The 15,518-nt window shown below is 29.7% G+C and overlaps 4 protein-coding genes across 4 annotated transcripts; 1 reads left to right on the top strand and 3 right to left on the bottom strand.

Annotated features, from left to right (window-relative positions):
- Positions 1–4,633: 4,633 nt before the first annotated feature.
- LOC128964072 (uncharacterized) lies at positions 4,634–6,293 on the bottom strand. Its single transcript, XM_054310631.1, has 4 exons — positions 5,676–6,293; positions 5,328–5,619; positions 4,985–5,252; positions 4,634–4,918 (listed from the first exon to the last, which is right to left on the bottom strand). Exons 1-4 carry the CDS (start codon positions 6,277–6,279, stop codon positions 4,634–4,636), a joined length of 1,449 nt encoding a protein of 482 aa, XP_054166606.1. The 5' UTR covers positions 6,280–6,293.
- Positions 6,294–6,741: 448 nt separating this feature from the next.
- Positions 6,742–8,920, bottom strand: LOC128964071 (adipocyte plasma membrane-associated protein-like). Its single transcript, XM_054310630.1, has 4 exons — positions 8,907–8,920; positions 7,309–8,016; positions 7,094–7,230; positions 6,742–7,034 (listed from the first exon to the last, which is right to left on the bottom strand). Exons 1-4 carry the CDS (start codon positions 8,918–8,920, stop codon positions 6,742–6,744), a joined length of 1,152 nt encoding a protein of 383 aa, XP_054166605.1.
- Positions 8,921–9,082: 162 nt separating this feature from the next.
- On the top strand, positions 9,083–10,946 carry LOC128964273 (alpha-amylase-like). Its single transcript, XM_054310853.1, has 4 exons — positions 9,083–9,516; positions 9,584–10,296; positions 10,364–10,697; positions 10,764–10,946. The coding sequence occupies exons 1-4, from the start codon at positions 9,123–9,125 to the stop codon at positions 10,877–10,879; spliced, it is 1,557 nt and encodes a 518-aa protein (XP_054166828.1). The 5' UTR covers positions 9,083–9,122; the 3' UTR covers positions 10,880–10,946.
- Positions 10,947–13,352: 2,406 nt separating this feature from the next.
- LOC128964271 (T-cell immunomodulatory protein-like) lies at positions 13,353–15,388 on the bottom strand. The gene is made up of 2 exons (XM_054310850.1): positions 14,801–15,388; positions 13,353–14,738 (listed from the first exon to the last, which is right to left on the bottom strand). The coding sequence occupies exons 1-2, from the start codon at positions 15,282–15,284 to the stop codon at positions 13,414–13,416; spliced, it is 1,809 nt and encodes a 602-aa protein (XP_054166825.1). The 5' UTR covers positions 15,285–15,388; the 3' UTR covers positions 13,353–13,413.
- Positions 15,389–15,518: the final 130 nt, after the last annotated feature.

Raw genomic sequence — 15,518 nt, 5'->3', positions numbered from 1 at the left:
GTAAGATTTTTAAAAATAAATAATTATATACTGTATATACACTATATATTATACAATATATATATATATAAATAAATTTTATATATTATAAAGGACTTCAGGGTATTCGGAAAAATTAGATCTGATTTTTGTCAGAATACAGYAGAATATTATTTTAAACAGAATTAAAGGTTTATATTGATATAAAAATTTAGTTTATAGTCTAACGGGAAATAATACAATTGCTTAAAATGTATATATATTTTAAATTGCTGTAACTTAGAAATAATATGTGAGATTAATAAATTGTTTTTAGATTCATATACATAAGTCTAGATGATTAAAGTGTATGTTGTTTAAATTGATTATAAAATAATTTTCAATGTATTGCCATTGAGTATAGAAAAATGTTTAATATTATAAAATAATTGAAAAAGATGTATATAATTTTTTTAATGTAAACTCAATGACAATACATTTAAAATTTATGTTGAAATAAAAATTTTTAATATGTATGCATTTAAAATTGATGTATTTGAGGCATATAAAAAATATATAGTCACAGTTACTAGTCATAGTGTATAACATAGCATATAAAATGTTTAAAAATCTTACCCTACTTATTTGTATATTACCCCATATAAAAATGTCAAAAATATAAAAAATAAATTTTCTAATAATTTTACTTAAAATAAAACTAAACAAAATATACTTCTAAATGATGACAATATTTACAAAAATTTCTCAATACTATTAATATTATACTATAGTAATATACAGTACTATTACATTAACTATACTATAACATGTATCTAAATTAATGCACATAACTATTTAATACAATGAATTGCTTTTTACAATAACTTACAGATTAATAGATTAAAAGATTAAAAGATTAATATCAATTAATATGTAAGGTTTACACTGTAAGCTATTGGAAAAATTTATGTATTGATTATATAATAATTTGTTTTATACATAAAAATCTATTGATGATATAAATTATAATGATTTAAAAATAAATAATATTAACTAATATATAAAAAATAAAATAAATATTTTGACAAATTTTAATTTAAAGCATTTTATCATTGATTGAATAATACTGTACTTTAGTTTGCAGTCAAATAGAGACACACATTGACTGCAATAGAAAATAATAGTAATGTTGTTATTATTGACACATTTGTGACAATCATGTGATGCATACAAACACAGACTAACCGACCAAATGATTGTTTAGCCGAACACATAACGACCGCCCGAATCGGTGGATAACACGAAATGTCAACAAAAGTCTTACGATTTGTGGACAAAAGTAACGACAGACGGGTCGGTATAAAGTGTTATTCATTTGATTCACGCGATAAAAGGGTCACACGTTTGACCATTAAATACAAGCCGTGGACAACATCACCGGTTAYTAACACTAACGATGCATCTGATGGCATAACAAGACAATATACAAGAGATAGTTTCAACCGATTCGGTGACGACTTATGTGAACTTTTGTTAACGTATTTGCCGTTTGAAAAGAAGTTGATCTTTGAATGTGTTTGTCGTCAGTGGAGACAATTGATATTTAATGGTCAGCACCGGCTGGTTATCACCAATGGACCCAAAACAGGAGCGACACGTATGGACTCAATTGACGCGCTAATTGTAGGCCAAACTGTCACCAAAAACAAAGTTTTAGATTATTTTGTTAACACAGACTTATTGGCCCTATTGTTGACCAAATGTCCAAAGATTACCGAAATTTACATTAATTTTAACAAACGATACTCAAGTAATAAATCATATAAAATAAATGGCAAACTCTTTGAAGTGCTTATCAGTTACGCTAAGCTTTTGAAAAAGATTACCATTTGTTCTGATGTTAAAGATTTAAGCGAAGAAGTTATGCATAATTTTGGTCATAAATTTTGTGAGTCTTTGACTGATATAAGACTCAAATATTTATCCGATAAATATGTCAAACAATTGTTTCAATCAACTGATAATTTTAGGTGTTTAAAAAAATTAGACTTCAATTCAATCGGACGACAATTAAATGAAGACATGATGACAAACTTTGCCGCAAAATCAGTAATCATTAATCAGTTGCAATCAATTAAATACAAGTTTAACAGCTTTGATGGTCTTCAAGTGATCACACGACCTGATCTTCGACAACAACTTCATACACTAGATATAGTATTGGACGCCGAACTCAATTCTAAACTTACCGGTGAAGGCGTGAATCAAGCGCTCATTCAATTGTCTGAATTGAAAAATCTAGAAATATTTAACATTAAGATCTATGTCGTGGATGAATACATTAGACCTCTGGATTCAGGTCTGCAATTAATGGCCAAAAATTGCTGTAAACTTAAACGACTCGACTTTATTATGGATAGTATTGAACTGAATGGCAAACTGTTTGATATATTTAGTTGTTTTCGTTCACTTGAATTCTGTGAGATATCCATTGAATACAATGAAAATATTGTAGACTACGGACAGCTAAAGAATTTTGCTAAATGCAAGAATCTTCGAGTATTTAATTTGTATTTGTTTAATATAAGTGATAATCATTTGGTTGATATTGATCTTTATGTACCAAATATGACAAACTTTCATTTGAGATCCAACACCGCAATCACTGACAAGACATTGAATTATTTGCAAAAGTGTTGTAAACTGGAAGTGTTTGAAGTGCACACATATAATGATAAGAGAGATGTTATCAATATTACAGACACTGGTATTAGTAAATTGATTGATAACTGTTCCCAACTTAGATATATATTAATTTTTAGTCGACTGAAAAATTATAATTTTAACACTAGTATTATAAAGTTCATCGAAAAGGCTAAACTTAAGCCTAAAGTGAAACATTGTTTTGGCAGTTCTGGTATCGTAGAAGTCTTTAAAAATGTGGCCAAAATGTATCGCAATTCAATCCAAACATCAGTATGTCTGCCGCATAACATAAAGTTTGTTGAATTACCCGATTGGACAACAATTAAGTACTTCGAGTTTAATTGTAACGAATCCATACCTAAATAAAATTACCGATAAAGTAGTAATTATACAAAATAGATACCGTAAGTCATTGATATCAGTGAAATGTTAAATTTGTTATGAACAGTATATACTATATAATACATGTATTTTTATTTWAAAATAATATATATTTAATTAGTTTTTATACACCTGTATATATCATATACTTGATATACAGTAAATCAATAATTTTCAAAGAATTTGTATATTTATATATAACATTTCAATTAGATTTAACACGTTTTGTTATATCTGATATAAATTGTTTGATCCGAGTGTCGCCAACATCACGTTTAGCCACTTTGATGGCCATAAATATTAGGACTTCAATCGTAAATTTAATAAAAACTATAAACAATACAATAGTTGTCCAAAAACTAAAACCTATTAAATATACAACAAATTTGAGATAAATGTTATACAAATAATGAGTTAAAAACTACTGTTTTAACCTTTAATTGGAAATAAAACGAGAAGAATTCGAGTGATGAACATAAACTCAGTGATGGTTAGAAATACTGACAATTTCATGTCATACGACAAATCGCTTTGTTTGATCCCATCTTTGTTTGAACAGTAGTGTACATCCCATCGGAGCTTTAGTTGACAATATGCGGTCACCAATGAGTGCACAAATAGCAGCCAATTATATTCAGGCCGTAAATAGACTCGTATTTTGAAAAACAATTCACAAATTAGATTAATGATCGATATAAACATCAAAAGTACTGTCAAAGCCATTACTATTAAACTAAGATTATAAACAATATTGGCTATGATTTTGAATGCATTTTTAATTTTAGGCTTTGATTGATGGCTACTATTAGTGTGACTTTCTTTGGATTTGATTTGAGTTATATTAGTTTCTTCTGGTTCTTGCAATTTAATGGTATGCTTTTGAGGTTCTTTAGCCGACTGTAGCTTTTTGATTGACATTTTCTTTTGCGATTTAACGTAGCCTTCATTTGATGAAGACTTGGAGGATGACCACAATGATGACTCAGATTGACTGTCCATTTCTGTATCGGTAGATGTATTTAAATCACTACGACTAGGAAATTGTACGAATGGTGTACTTTCAGTGTTAGGAATTTGATGTATCTTTTCGAGATCTTTCTGTAATTCAATCGCTTTCCATTMCTCATCGTCTTTATCGTCATTTATGGTAAATTTTATCTCCTCTTTAGGACCGAAATTATTTATGTAATCAGTTTTTTTGGAGACATTTCTTTGCAAATTAAAAGCCGAGTCGTCAACGCTTTGTTGAGAACCAGATTTCGACTCTTCTTTTGACTTTCGCTTAAGATCTGAGTCGTCAACGCTTTGCTGAGAACCAGACTTAGACTCTTCCTTCGACTTTTGTTTAATGCTTTGGTTTGAACTACTTCTTGATTGAGACATAATATTTCTAAGCAAACATTACTGTATTTTTATAATTTAACTAAAATCAAAATAATTTGAACTCAATTAAAATAATCGCGTGAATCACCATTTACTTTGTATACTAAGATTTTTTTATTATAATTTAATTTTAATTATTTGTATATAAAAATGATTGACTTTTATTAGCAAATAGCCATTAATTTATAACTATTTGTGATTATCACTAATCAACTGCGCGATACATTTTAGTGGTACTTTGAGCGGCAATTTTTCGTAAATAAAACATCCGTCGTATGACTTCTTCATCTTTTTCAGTGATCTCATCATCACTTTTCCAGACACTGTTTGGCAAAAACATTTTGATTGCTGTTTCCATATCTCCATAATCGCGCAAAAATGACAATATTTCCAATGTGTTGGACACCTCTAAATGGAAGCCCTCTCTTACTGTTCCGTACTCTTCAAGTGGGATTCGTTTCATTTGAATGCCCTCTTGTCGGACACGCATCTGATAATAGGAACAAGTATTTAAAACACAAATTTTAACAAATATATACAAATGTATATCAAATACCATAGAAAGTGGAGGATTCATCAGATGCTGTACAACACCGGGTATTATATAAACCATATTATTATCATATTTGACAAGTGGTTCATCTGCTTGCGGACATATATAACAAAGTCGGTTGACATCAAAATGATTGAGATATGAGTCTTGCGTAACATTTATATAACATTCATAAAGAGATTTATGAAAATAATTTTCCGTATATTTCTTAACAATTCCGTAAGGGTTTAGACTGCAAAATGYTATGTCAAACGATTCATTCAATTCATTTCTGAAAACAATTTTAGGACATAAAAAACAAAATTTAATTTCAATAATCAAATTAAATAAGTAATTGATAACAAACTTATTATAAGTAAACATTTTGGATAAATATCCCAACAATTGTTTGGCCGCCAATTCATTTAAATGTTCTTCAAAACTGAAATCAATGACCACTTTTTGGCCAAACAGTGCGGCATTTTTCAGACGCGTTTTTGCGATCAACTCTCGTCTAACACGAGGATTGATTCTCGTGAAGAGTGTGTTATGCCATAAACCATAAACTATTTCGTTTGGATTTTTGGCGTCAAATATGCCTATTCTTGAGGTACGACCGGTATGTTTCATCTCCAGTTTCCATGAATTTTCTATGGCCTCTGCGGTCAACAAATATATCACAAAATTGTTAATAAAATCAGTAATCAAAACGTACGCTCTTTTTGCATGAGTTTCTGCGCGTACTTCTTGAACTCCAAGTCATACCAATAGTGGATCTGTTCTCTGATCTCTCGATGCAAATCTAATTGCATGAGTTGTCGTAAGTGGTCAGTGGTCAGCCGTACGGGAACCCGAAATGTTGTGTTCAGTATTTCATTATAGATATCACATATTATGACAATCTTTCGATATCTTCGGACAAAGTTAGTCGACTTCTCGACGACACCCAACCGATGACACCAATCAATCAGCCATTGCTGGTACTGTTGGACACAAATTGGTGACAAATTGTGGCGCCGATGATCTTGAAATTGGTCTTCATATTTAACTTTTGTGTTGATCTCTTTCAGTATATTTCTTCTCTTTGATTGTGTCTCCCATTGAATACGTTTCGTCTTCGGAAGCAATGATGAAGACATCTGCTGTTGGGACTCATTGTTAGTGTCAAATGTGGTGTCGTTTTGTTGTTGATCTGGTCGTCGGTTATGATAATCATTTGACAAACTTCTGAAACAAAAATTGGTCAATACTTTTGTTGTCAAATGTCTCGCATAAAGACTACCACCGATTGGTAATAGTCTTAGACATAAAGTACTCATATTATCGATAATTTTAATGACATTTAAAATTTTATTTGTGATTCAAATTAACATTAAATTTATTTCAACAAAAAAAAGTTTATTTAATTTGTTTGTAAACAATGTTTTACTTTAAAGTATTTCAATTTATCATATATTATGAACTTTTATATATAATCATTTAAACGAGTTTTATATAAATATATATAGTATTCAATGGAACCAAATAAGCGGTATTGCAGACGATAAGTACAGCAATAATGAATGTGTTATTAAATTTATAATAACTTATTAATACTGTATTTAATGTGATTATAATACTGTATAATAATGTAATAATGCATTAAACCATAAATTAAAATTAATTTCAATTAATTTTTCTCGATTACAATAATTGAAAAATAATTTTATTGAATTAATTGTTAAAAAGAAGTGACTATTGACTTAAAAAAACAATTATTGTTGAAATACAGTTTTATAAGTTTATTTATCGATAACCAATTTCCCGATGAAAGTATTACCCGCACCGCCTAAATATAGTGTCCGCTGTTGTCCATTATTGTACACTTCGGTGACCTCCGATATCGCGGACACTTTATTTTCCGATGAAGATTGAAGTGTTCGCAATATATTGCCGTTTGAGTCTATTTCTAAGGCCATTCCCGGGTATTTAATCAAATCGGGTAACATTAGTGATAATCCGGTTTTCAAATTGAGACCATAAGTAGCCAATGTCTGAATACCTATAATTTTGCCAATTGTTTGCAATAGTGAGCCTAAAAATATCAAAAACTTAAATATAATTTTATATTTTAGTTATATTTGTAAGTTTTACCCAATATATAAGCACTTCTTAGCAAAAGTTTTCTCTGAATTGGTTTATCACTCAATCGATCGCAAAGTGTTGTGTTTAGCGAGTCTCTGGTTAGGGCCAGTCCTACCCAATAGGTTTCATCTTTAGCTAAACTGCGACTAAAAACATAAATTAATATTTTTTAAAATTATTATTTTTGTCTTTAATAAAAAATGTAAATGAAATATAAATAATACCGAATATTGTCGGGTTCTCCACAGAGACCATCAATTAAGACTTCAGTGGTTCCCATCTTAGGACCCGAGATGTAGTGTTTAATTACACGACGTTTTGTTAATTCATTGATWAAAAGTGCATCCTTTGAATCGTTTATTTCAATACCGTTGGGAAACCATAAGTGATCCAAAACTACCGACACGTTTCTGGTTTTGTGATCATATTTTAATACTCTTCCCGTCGGGTCGGGCTCTAAGTAAACATAAGACCAGTAGTCAAGAGAAAACTTGCGGCTCACATCTGTCAGGTAAATGGTTAGGCCGTCCAACGACTCAACCAAAACTAAGTCATCAAAAAATTTAGACATTTGTTTATCGGTTCCTAATTTTGTGTCCTCAAAACCAATTAGTTTTGTCACACTTTTAGTAACTAAATCAGTAACATATAGTCCAGAGTTTGATTCTGTAAAATATAGATTTTTTTSTTTTGCATCCAAACGCATACCAATAGGTCGGCCGCTAGGAATCGTAGTGTAAATTTCGGCACTTTTATCATCCCTAAGCYGCCAAACATGTCCACCATATGTACCGGTATATAGCGTTCCATCTTTAGTAACGGCCAATGATTTCGGACCAACCAATTGGTCGCGAAATAATATTTTCATATCATTTAGCAATGAATTTGATGTTAATTTTGTGGACACTGTTTCTGGTTTTGGTAATAATATTCTAATCAAAAATAAAATATTTTATCAAAATTTATTAAACTTATTACTAAAAATAAATTTATTTTATAAATAATTAAATTATATATGTAAATAACMTAAAAAATTATTTAATTTAACTCACTTATAATTAATTGGATTTATATCAATCAATAATTTATTTTTAGGCCAATAAATCAWAATAATAATCAAAATCAAACTAATTAAAATAGTTATAATTATTAATGTAGAAAAACAACAAATCATGATTTATGTGATTATGTTATATGACTAAAATTTAAATGTAAAATAAAATCAAAATTGACAAATTTGACTAAAATATTTTGAAATATTAACCACATTGCGGTTTAATTATATCATTAAATATTGTCRTCTGTAATGTAAGTTATTTATGAATATCAGATAAAATATTTTTATATGAGTCAACTAAAATTCAAAATTTATTTAATTTTTCTTTTTAATATTAAGTATCTCTATTAACTAATTTTATAATTAAAATATAATTTTTTATTTCAGTATTGTTATAAAAATATACTATACCACAATTATTAAGTTATATAATAATATATGTAAAGTAATATATAAAATAATAATAAAAACAGGAAACAGTAATTTTTTTAAAGATATCTACWGTATAAAAATTAGACATAAAAAATTGTCTACAAAAAAACATTTGTAATAATTTTCAATTTCCTATATTAAATCTTTATTAGATCCTAAAAATTATCAAAAATAAATAAATAGTGTATTTAACAATATTTYTATATTTAATTTTGACTATATTTAATATTTAGAAATTATGACATTTTGTTACATAAATTTGAATTTAATCAACATGTTTATTAGATAATTAGTTGAAATTGAAATTAATTGATAATTAGTTAATCAGTAAACAATACAGTCAACATATAACAATTATTGCTTAATATCTTATATAATTTATCATAAATTAATGCCATAAAATTGGATTATATCCAAAAAACCTACCTTTCTTTTATATTATCATTTAAGTACTTTAGATCAATATTTTAATATAAAAGAAACAATTTATTTAAAGTTTTGTCAATTTGTATTAAAAATATTTTTAGTTATATTTTAAACCCAAAAAAAATGTTAGCAAACAATATGCTACAAATTATACMAATTTTAATAATTGTTTTAAATGTACTGTTGATTAACGGTAGTCCTAATAGTGACCCACACTTTGTGGGCGATCGGTCAGTGATTGTCCATTTGATGGAATGGAGATACGATGAGATCGCTAAAGAGTGTGAAGAGTTTCTCGGACCGTATGGTTACGGAGGAGTTCAGTTGTCRCCAGTGGCCGAGTGTGCAGTTATAGACCGTAGGCCGTGGTGGGAGAGATACCAACCGGTCAGTTATAAGATTGATGGTCGCAGTGGTAATGAACAACAGTTTGCTGAAATGGTTCACAGATGTAATAAAGTCGGTGTCCGGATCTATGTAGATGTAGTACTCAATCACATGACGGGTCTTCAATCAGGTATTGGTTTTAGAAAACATTTTTATTTGTAAAAAGTACTTAAAAATATGTTTATTTATTTAAAAAGGAAAGGGAACATCTGGTGATACCTATGATGGTAATAGTTTCAGATACGATGCCGTTCCCTATACGGCACAACACTTTCACGGACACGAATCATGTCAAACGTCGGACTTGAATATTCACGACTACGACAGTCCTACAGAAGCTCGCAATTGTCAATTGGGTGGACTAAGGGATCTCAATCAGGGAACAGATTGGGTCCGTACAAAACAGGCCGAGTTTCTCAACCATCTTATAGCATTAGGTGTGGCYGGCTTTCGGTCGGACGCATCTAAACATCAATGGCCACAGGATTTGCAAAATATAATATCTCGTTTGCATGATCTCAACGGCACATACTTTGGGGTCAATAGTAAACCGTTTTTCTATCACGAATACATTTCTGGCACTAGAATTAAGGCCTCCGAGTATACACCGTTGGGTCGGGTCATTGAGTTCAAGAACTTTGACAATTTGGGTCATGTTTTTCGTAAATATGATAATCAACGATTGGCTTATTTGAAAAATTATGGCGAGGGCTGGGCTATGTTGCCGACGGGCGACTCATTGATAATGGTGGACAGTCACGATCTTCAACGTGGACATAGCGGCGACCTCAGTGTGACCATAACATTTTTTGAGTCGAGACTTCTAAAGTTGGCCACCGCTTTCATGCTGTCCTGGCCTTATTCGGTCACTCGGGTTATGAGTAGTTATTATTGGCCGCGAAATATTGTGGTAAGTAGTTTACGGCTGATATGGGTCTAAACTTCTTGATATAACATATAATCGGTTTATATAATAGGGCGGTAAAGACACTAACGATTGGATTGGTCCGCCACACGACTCGGCATATAATATAATTGGAGTCAAACGTAATCCGGATCTAAGTTGTGATAACACTCAATGGATTTGTGAGCACAGGTGGCGACAGATTTATAATATGGTTAAGTTTAGGAATGTCGCCGACAGTGATCCGGTAGCCAATTGGTGGGACAACGGCTATCATTCAATAGCTTATAGTCGCGGAAATAAAGCTTTTATTGCCATCAATAATGATATCCAACCAATTAATGGAACTTTCAAAACGGGATTAACAGCCGGTATTTATTGTGATATAATTTCGGGTAATTTATCGGGTAAGTAGTCTTATTGTTATTTCAAAATTAGTTATATTGAAAATTAATTTTCAATTTAATAAATAGGAGGCAAATGCACCGGAAAACAGATTACAGTGAATAGTGATGGATCGGCAGTAATATTTGTCGACAACAAATGGGAGGATCCGATCATTGCATTTCATATTAAATCCAAACTTTAAGTTTGTTTTTAAATAACAAATATACACATTATTTATTTCAATAACTGCTAAAATTACAAATAACTAATTTTTATACTTATTGAGTAAATATTTGTAATTATTATTGGCTAAATTTTTTGCTTTACTGTTTAAACATTAAAAAACATTTTATTTGTAATTAAAATCATTTAACCAAATTAACAAACAATTTATAAACGTTATAAATCATTTTATTATACAGTATTTAAATCAAATATAAATATAAAGCAAAAAATCATATTTTAAACGCAAATATCCCACAGTAATTCAATTACTGTAATAAAAATTAAACAAAACTAATACTAAAATGCTATTCATTAAAAATATTAATAAAACACATTTTGTATATACAACTATGTACTATAAAGCAAATAACAAATATTCATTCAATTTGTCACTATTAAGAGCTATCGCATGACTCGCCATAGTCTGCAACATCCCTGTCCTCATCCTTACTCAAAGAGCTGTCATCACTTTGTATATCACTATCCGATTGGCTAGTTTTGTGTATAATTTTGACACAACTGTGTTTACAACTATCTCTCTCTTTTAAAATTGATATTTCATTACTTTTGAGTGAAATAAAATAAAAATCATTAGAAAAATAAATTGATTTCAATTTAAGACACATTTGGCACAAATTGATAATAACTGATTCATCAATCTGTTTATCAGATGAATCGCGTCTAATGTCTACACATTTAAGTGCAGATAATTTAGACAATGAGATAAAAGTTTGATCCAATAGATTAGTATTTTCACAACAAATGTGTTGCAAATGCGGTAAATGTTTGTCGATATCATCAAAGAAATTGTCTTTTATAAGACAAATATTTGATGACAGAGTCAAATGAGTCAATTGGTGGCAATTTCTGAGCGCTCCACAGCTCATGACATCGGGAATGTCGTTCAAGTTATAGAAAAAACAGATTAAACGTAAATCAAGTCTTTTTAATTGTTTAAACTCATTCATTGAATGATAAATATCACCAATGATTTCAACGCTTAAAGTTTCGGTAAGTATTTTCATAGATTTCAGATTAAGACTATTATTACTTAATGTGGACAACGCGTCAACAAAACTATTGTTAACTATTTGTTCACATTTGATACTTAATGTCTTCAATTGCCTGACTTTTGACAGCTCTTCAAATAAAATATTGTACTGATTCTGAATTAATCCAATATCTACTGTAATCGTGTCTAATGTCTTCAGATTGTTATCAATAAACTTCTCAATCTTATCAATATCTTTGATAGTAAAAGCAAATGATATAGACTTTAACTTATTTACTAAAACTTGTTGTCCATCAAAAACAATAGACATATCTCTGCATTGATTTATAGCAAGTGTTGATACATTTGGACACTTCTTGAGCACCTCTTTATTGTTGTCATTGTTCAGTTCAAAGGTCAACGTCTTAATTTGCGGACCAAACTTGTGGCAAAAGTCTTCAACAATATTGATGGAAATATTGTCAAAGTTGGTATCGATGGAAATCAAGACATTACAGAATTTGATGATCAGCTCAAGTAATTGATCCCTATTTTGATAATTATGAAGATAAACGCTATAAATATTTTTACATTTTTTTAGTATTGTCTCCAATGAGATCAGATCAATGTTACGATGATTATTATCTAATGAGATGAGTGTACCCTTCAATGGGTCAAAGTTATTGATAAAACCTATCTGAAGATCGGTCTGTCCTCTGAATACCAATTGTTGCCATTGTTTAGACACACACTCGACGGCAAATCTCTGATCCGCGTCGAGATATCTGAAGATTAAGTCACACAAGTCGTCGCCAAACCTGTCTAATGAACTTCTCTTCTGGTGATAAGCAATAAGTTTTGATGTCATGTTTGCTCAAGAAATTAGTCATATAATGGACACAATTCAGGTGACAATTCAGGTGACAATCAATGATCACAAATGTATTGACAAAAAACTATAGATCTGTAAACATATGATATAAACAAAACATTTGAGGGATTGTCACACAATTGCAGTCCTATTCAACAATTCAATTGAAATTTTCAAATTATTCAAACTTTTTTTAGTTATTTTTGTGAAATGTTTTATTTGGTATATTTTGTTTGACTTAACATTTAATGATATAATAGTTTTTACTGATTTAACTAATTATTATTTTATAAAAATTTTTAAATAGATTTTAATTAAAAAAAATATATTCTAAATGTTCGATAAATTATTAATAAAATGATCTCAAATTTAAAAATAAAATATTAATAAAATTTAAAAACAATTATAATCAATTATATAACAACTAATCAAATAAAATATTTAGCAATTTAACAATTTAATATTTTATAAATAAAATAAATAAAATCCCAGTTAGGATTTAACATTAGTATTAAAAAATTGAGTTTTGAAAAAATATTTTTATATGACTTTTTATATTAAAAATTATTATCACAACTGATATTTCTCTGGAGTTTTTAAAAAGAGATATTTGTCTTAATATATAACAAAATTGAATTTGAAATCAATTTCAGGCTTTCAGCCAATGTTTTCTATACTCTTTGTGTTCGAGAATATCTCTTCTGAGATCTCTTCGGTGTAAAACAGCTATAATTAATACTAAAAGACAACAAATTGATGTTAAAGTTATCAATGTTTGAAATGCATAGTATTTGGGATCTAAATATAGTTTTTGTATCCAATTGTCAGGATTATCGGCCGCTATAATAATAATACTGGAGTCGGGTATTAACTCTTCCCAAGTCCTCTTACGAACTGTTTGTGAACCACTCGGTATCGAAACCGTTAGGCTTTGGACAAAGTTGGGGGTATCGCCCAAACCAAACAATACAAATGGCAATTGAAGACTGAAATGTGAGCTCTGAGACAACTGTCCCCCACAACTGACACTATCTCCTTCAGCTGGAGTGTAGCACAGAAAGGGACCGATTAGTGGTGTCCTTATATGCATTTGTGGAGAGTCATCATTGCTAACACCAGTTGTGACTAAGACTTTGATAAAATTTGACGATAATTTTTCGCTATTTTTATAGGCATCCAAAATGAATGTCATTTCATCCGATATGTGACTATTGATAATGATTTCGAGTTCTCCGTCTTCGTTGAAGTCAAAGAGTGACACTAAATCTACATTATGTTTACCGATCACACCGTTAGATAAGCTGTCGTCACTGATCCATCTGAATCTGAATTCTCGACCAAATTTGTTGTCATCAGTTCGACAGTTCTCCAGCCAAACGGCTCGAGTAGTTTCTGACCCAATTTCCCGCATAACGGTAACGGCATCCGGATAGCCATCTAAATCGATATCACCGACTCGTAACATAACATTTAGGTCTAAATAGTCAAACAATTTTATGAGAGTAAAAGTTAGGTTAATATCTTGTTTTGTGTGTAAAATTTCTATCCATTCATATCCAGATTCACCCAAATTTAACACTAATATCTGTGGATCAGTACAGGTCTTGATATCACTTTTACAAACAGGTATTAAGTGATCAATAACACCATCAAAGTTGATGTCTGCAAACGTTGATTGACCAATAAATTTATAAATATTACGATTTGGATAACTTATATTATTAACATTTTTTGAGTCATATCCCTGATTACTAAACCAATACTCCAATTGATTTACACCTCTAATCAATATATCGGCCGCAAAGTCATTTGGTTTGCTTAAGTCGATGAATGCATTGCTGTCTGGATATTGCATGTGTTGTGATGTCTTCAAGTACTCAAAACACTCGGATTTCAGTGTTTTTCCGAAAACTATCATTTTCTGACAATCCTTTGTCTCAACAATAAAATCTGTTATCATATCTCCATCAAAGTCTGTACAAAATTATTTAAATTTTAATAAATAACAAATATATTTAAATATTTCAAATCCTGACCTAAAACTGTGGGAAAACTTTTGACATCTTTAACAATTGGCTGCAAAGTATTGCATTGAAGATATGTTTGATTACTTATAAATAGCCATATATTGAAAATCTTGTCATTACTATCAGCTAATACTTGTGATGAATGAATATTTTGGGTAACAATCAAGACATCCATATAAGAGTTTCCAGTGAAGTCCGATGGTATGACACCTACTATTTGTTCGCCAAATTTGGGATCAAATGAACATTTAATTTTTGGCCACTTCTTCAGATATTCTTCATCGTCAATGTTTCCTTTAGCCAACTCTAATGATAATCCTTTATCTGTAATTAAAAAGATATCCGTAATGCGGTCAAAGTCAAAGTCGCCAAATGCGGCAATAAGTCCATTGATGTCCGGAAAAGACAAGTGTTTGTCAAAGATTTTGTCCGCACAACTACTGTGACACCAGAGATAGGAAACCGATAGTAATATCAATATTAAGCATTTCATTGTTGTTTAACACTTTTTTTTTAATGAGTCACTTATATTATACAGGTATATAAAACAAAATAAAATAATAAAATTTTTAATATGTTTTATTTTTAACATAAATAAAATGTTTAAGATATTGAAAATTTAAATATTCATTTAAACAAATATCCATTAATATTTCTAACTAAATTAAAATTTAGTATAATTTTATATTTATTAATTTACATATTTAAAAAATTAAGCTTATTTTTG

This window comes from Oppia nitens, unplaced genomic scaffold (assembly GCF_028296485.1).
Source record: "Oppia nitens isolate AA-2021 unplaced genomic scaffold, nextdenovo-longstitch-racon4-pilon3 scaffold8_pilon_pilon_pilon, whole genome shotgun sequence".
Lineage (NCBI taxonomy): Eukaryota > Metazoa > Arthropoda > Arachnida > Sarcoptiformes > Oppiidae > Oppia > Oppia nitens.
This window is presented reverse-complemented; position numbering and strand designations above follow the sequence as displayed.

Bases quoted from the DNA above. Each gene is read 5' to 3' on its own strand.
- LOC128964271 (XM_054310850.1), bottom strand. From the start codon at position 15,284: ATGAAATGCTTAATATTGATATTACTATCGGTTTCCTATCTCTGGTGT. The intron at 14,739-14,800 runs GTCAGGATTTGA...AATTTTGTACAG, and splicing joins AAGTTTTCCCACAGTTTTAG to ACTTTGATGGAGATATGATA.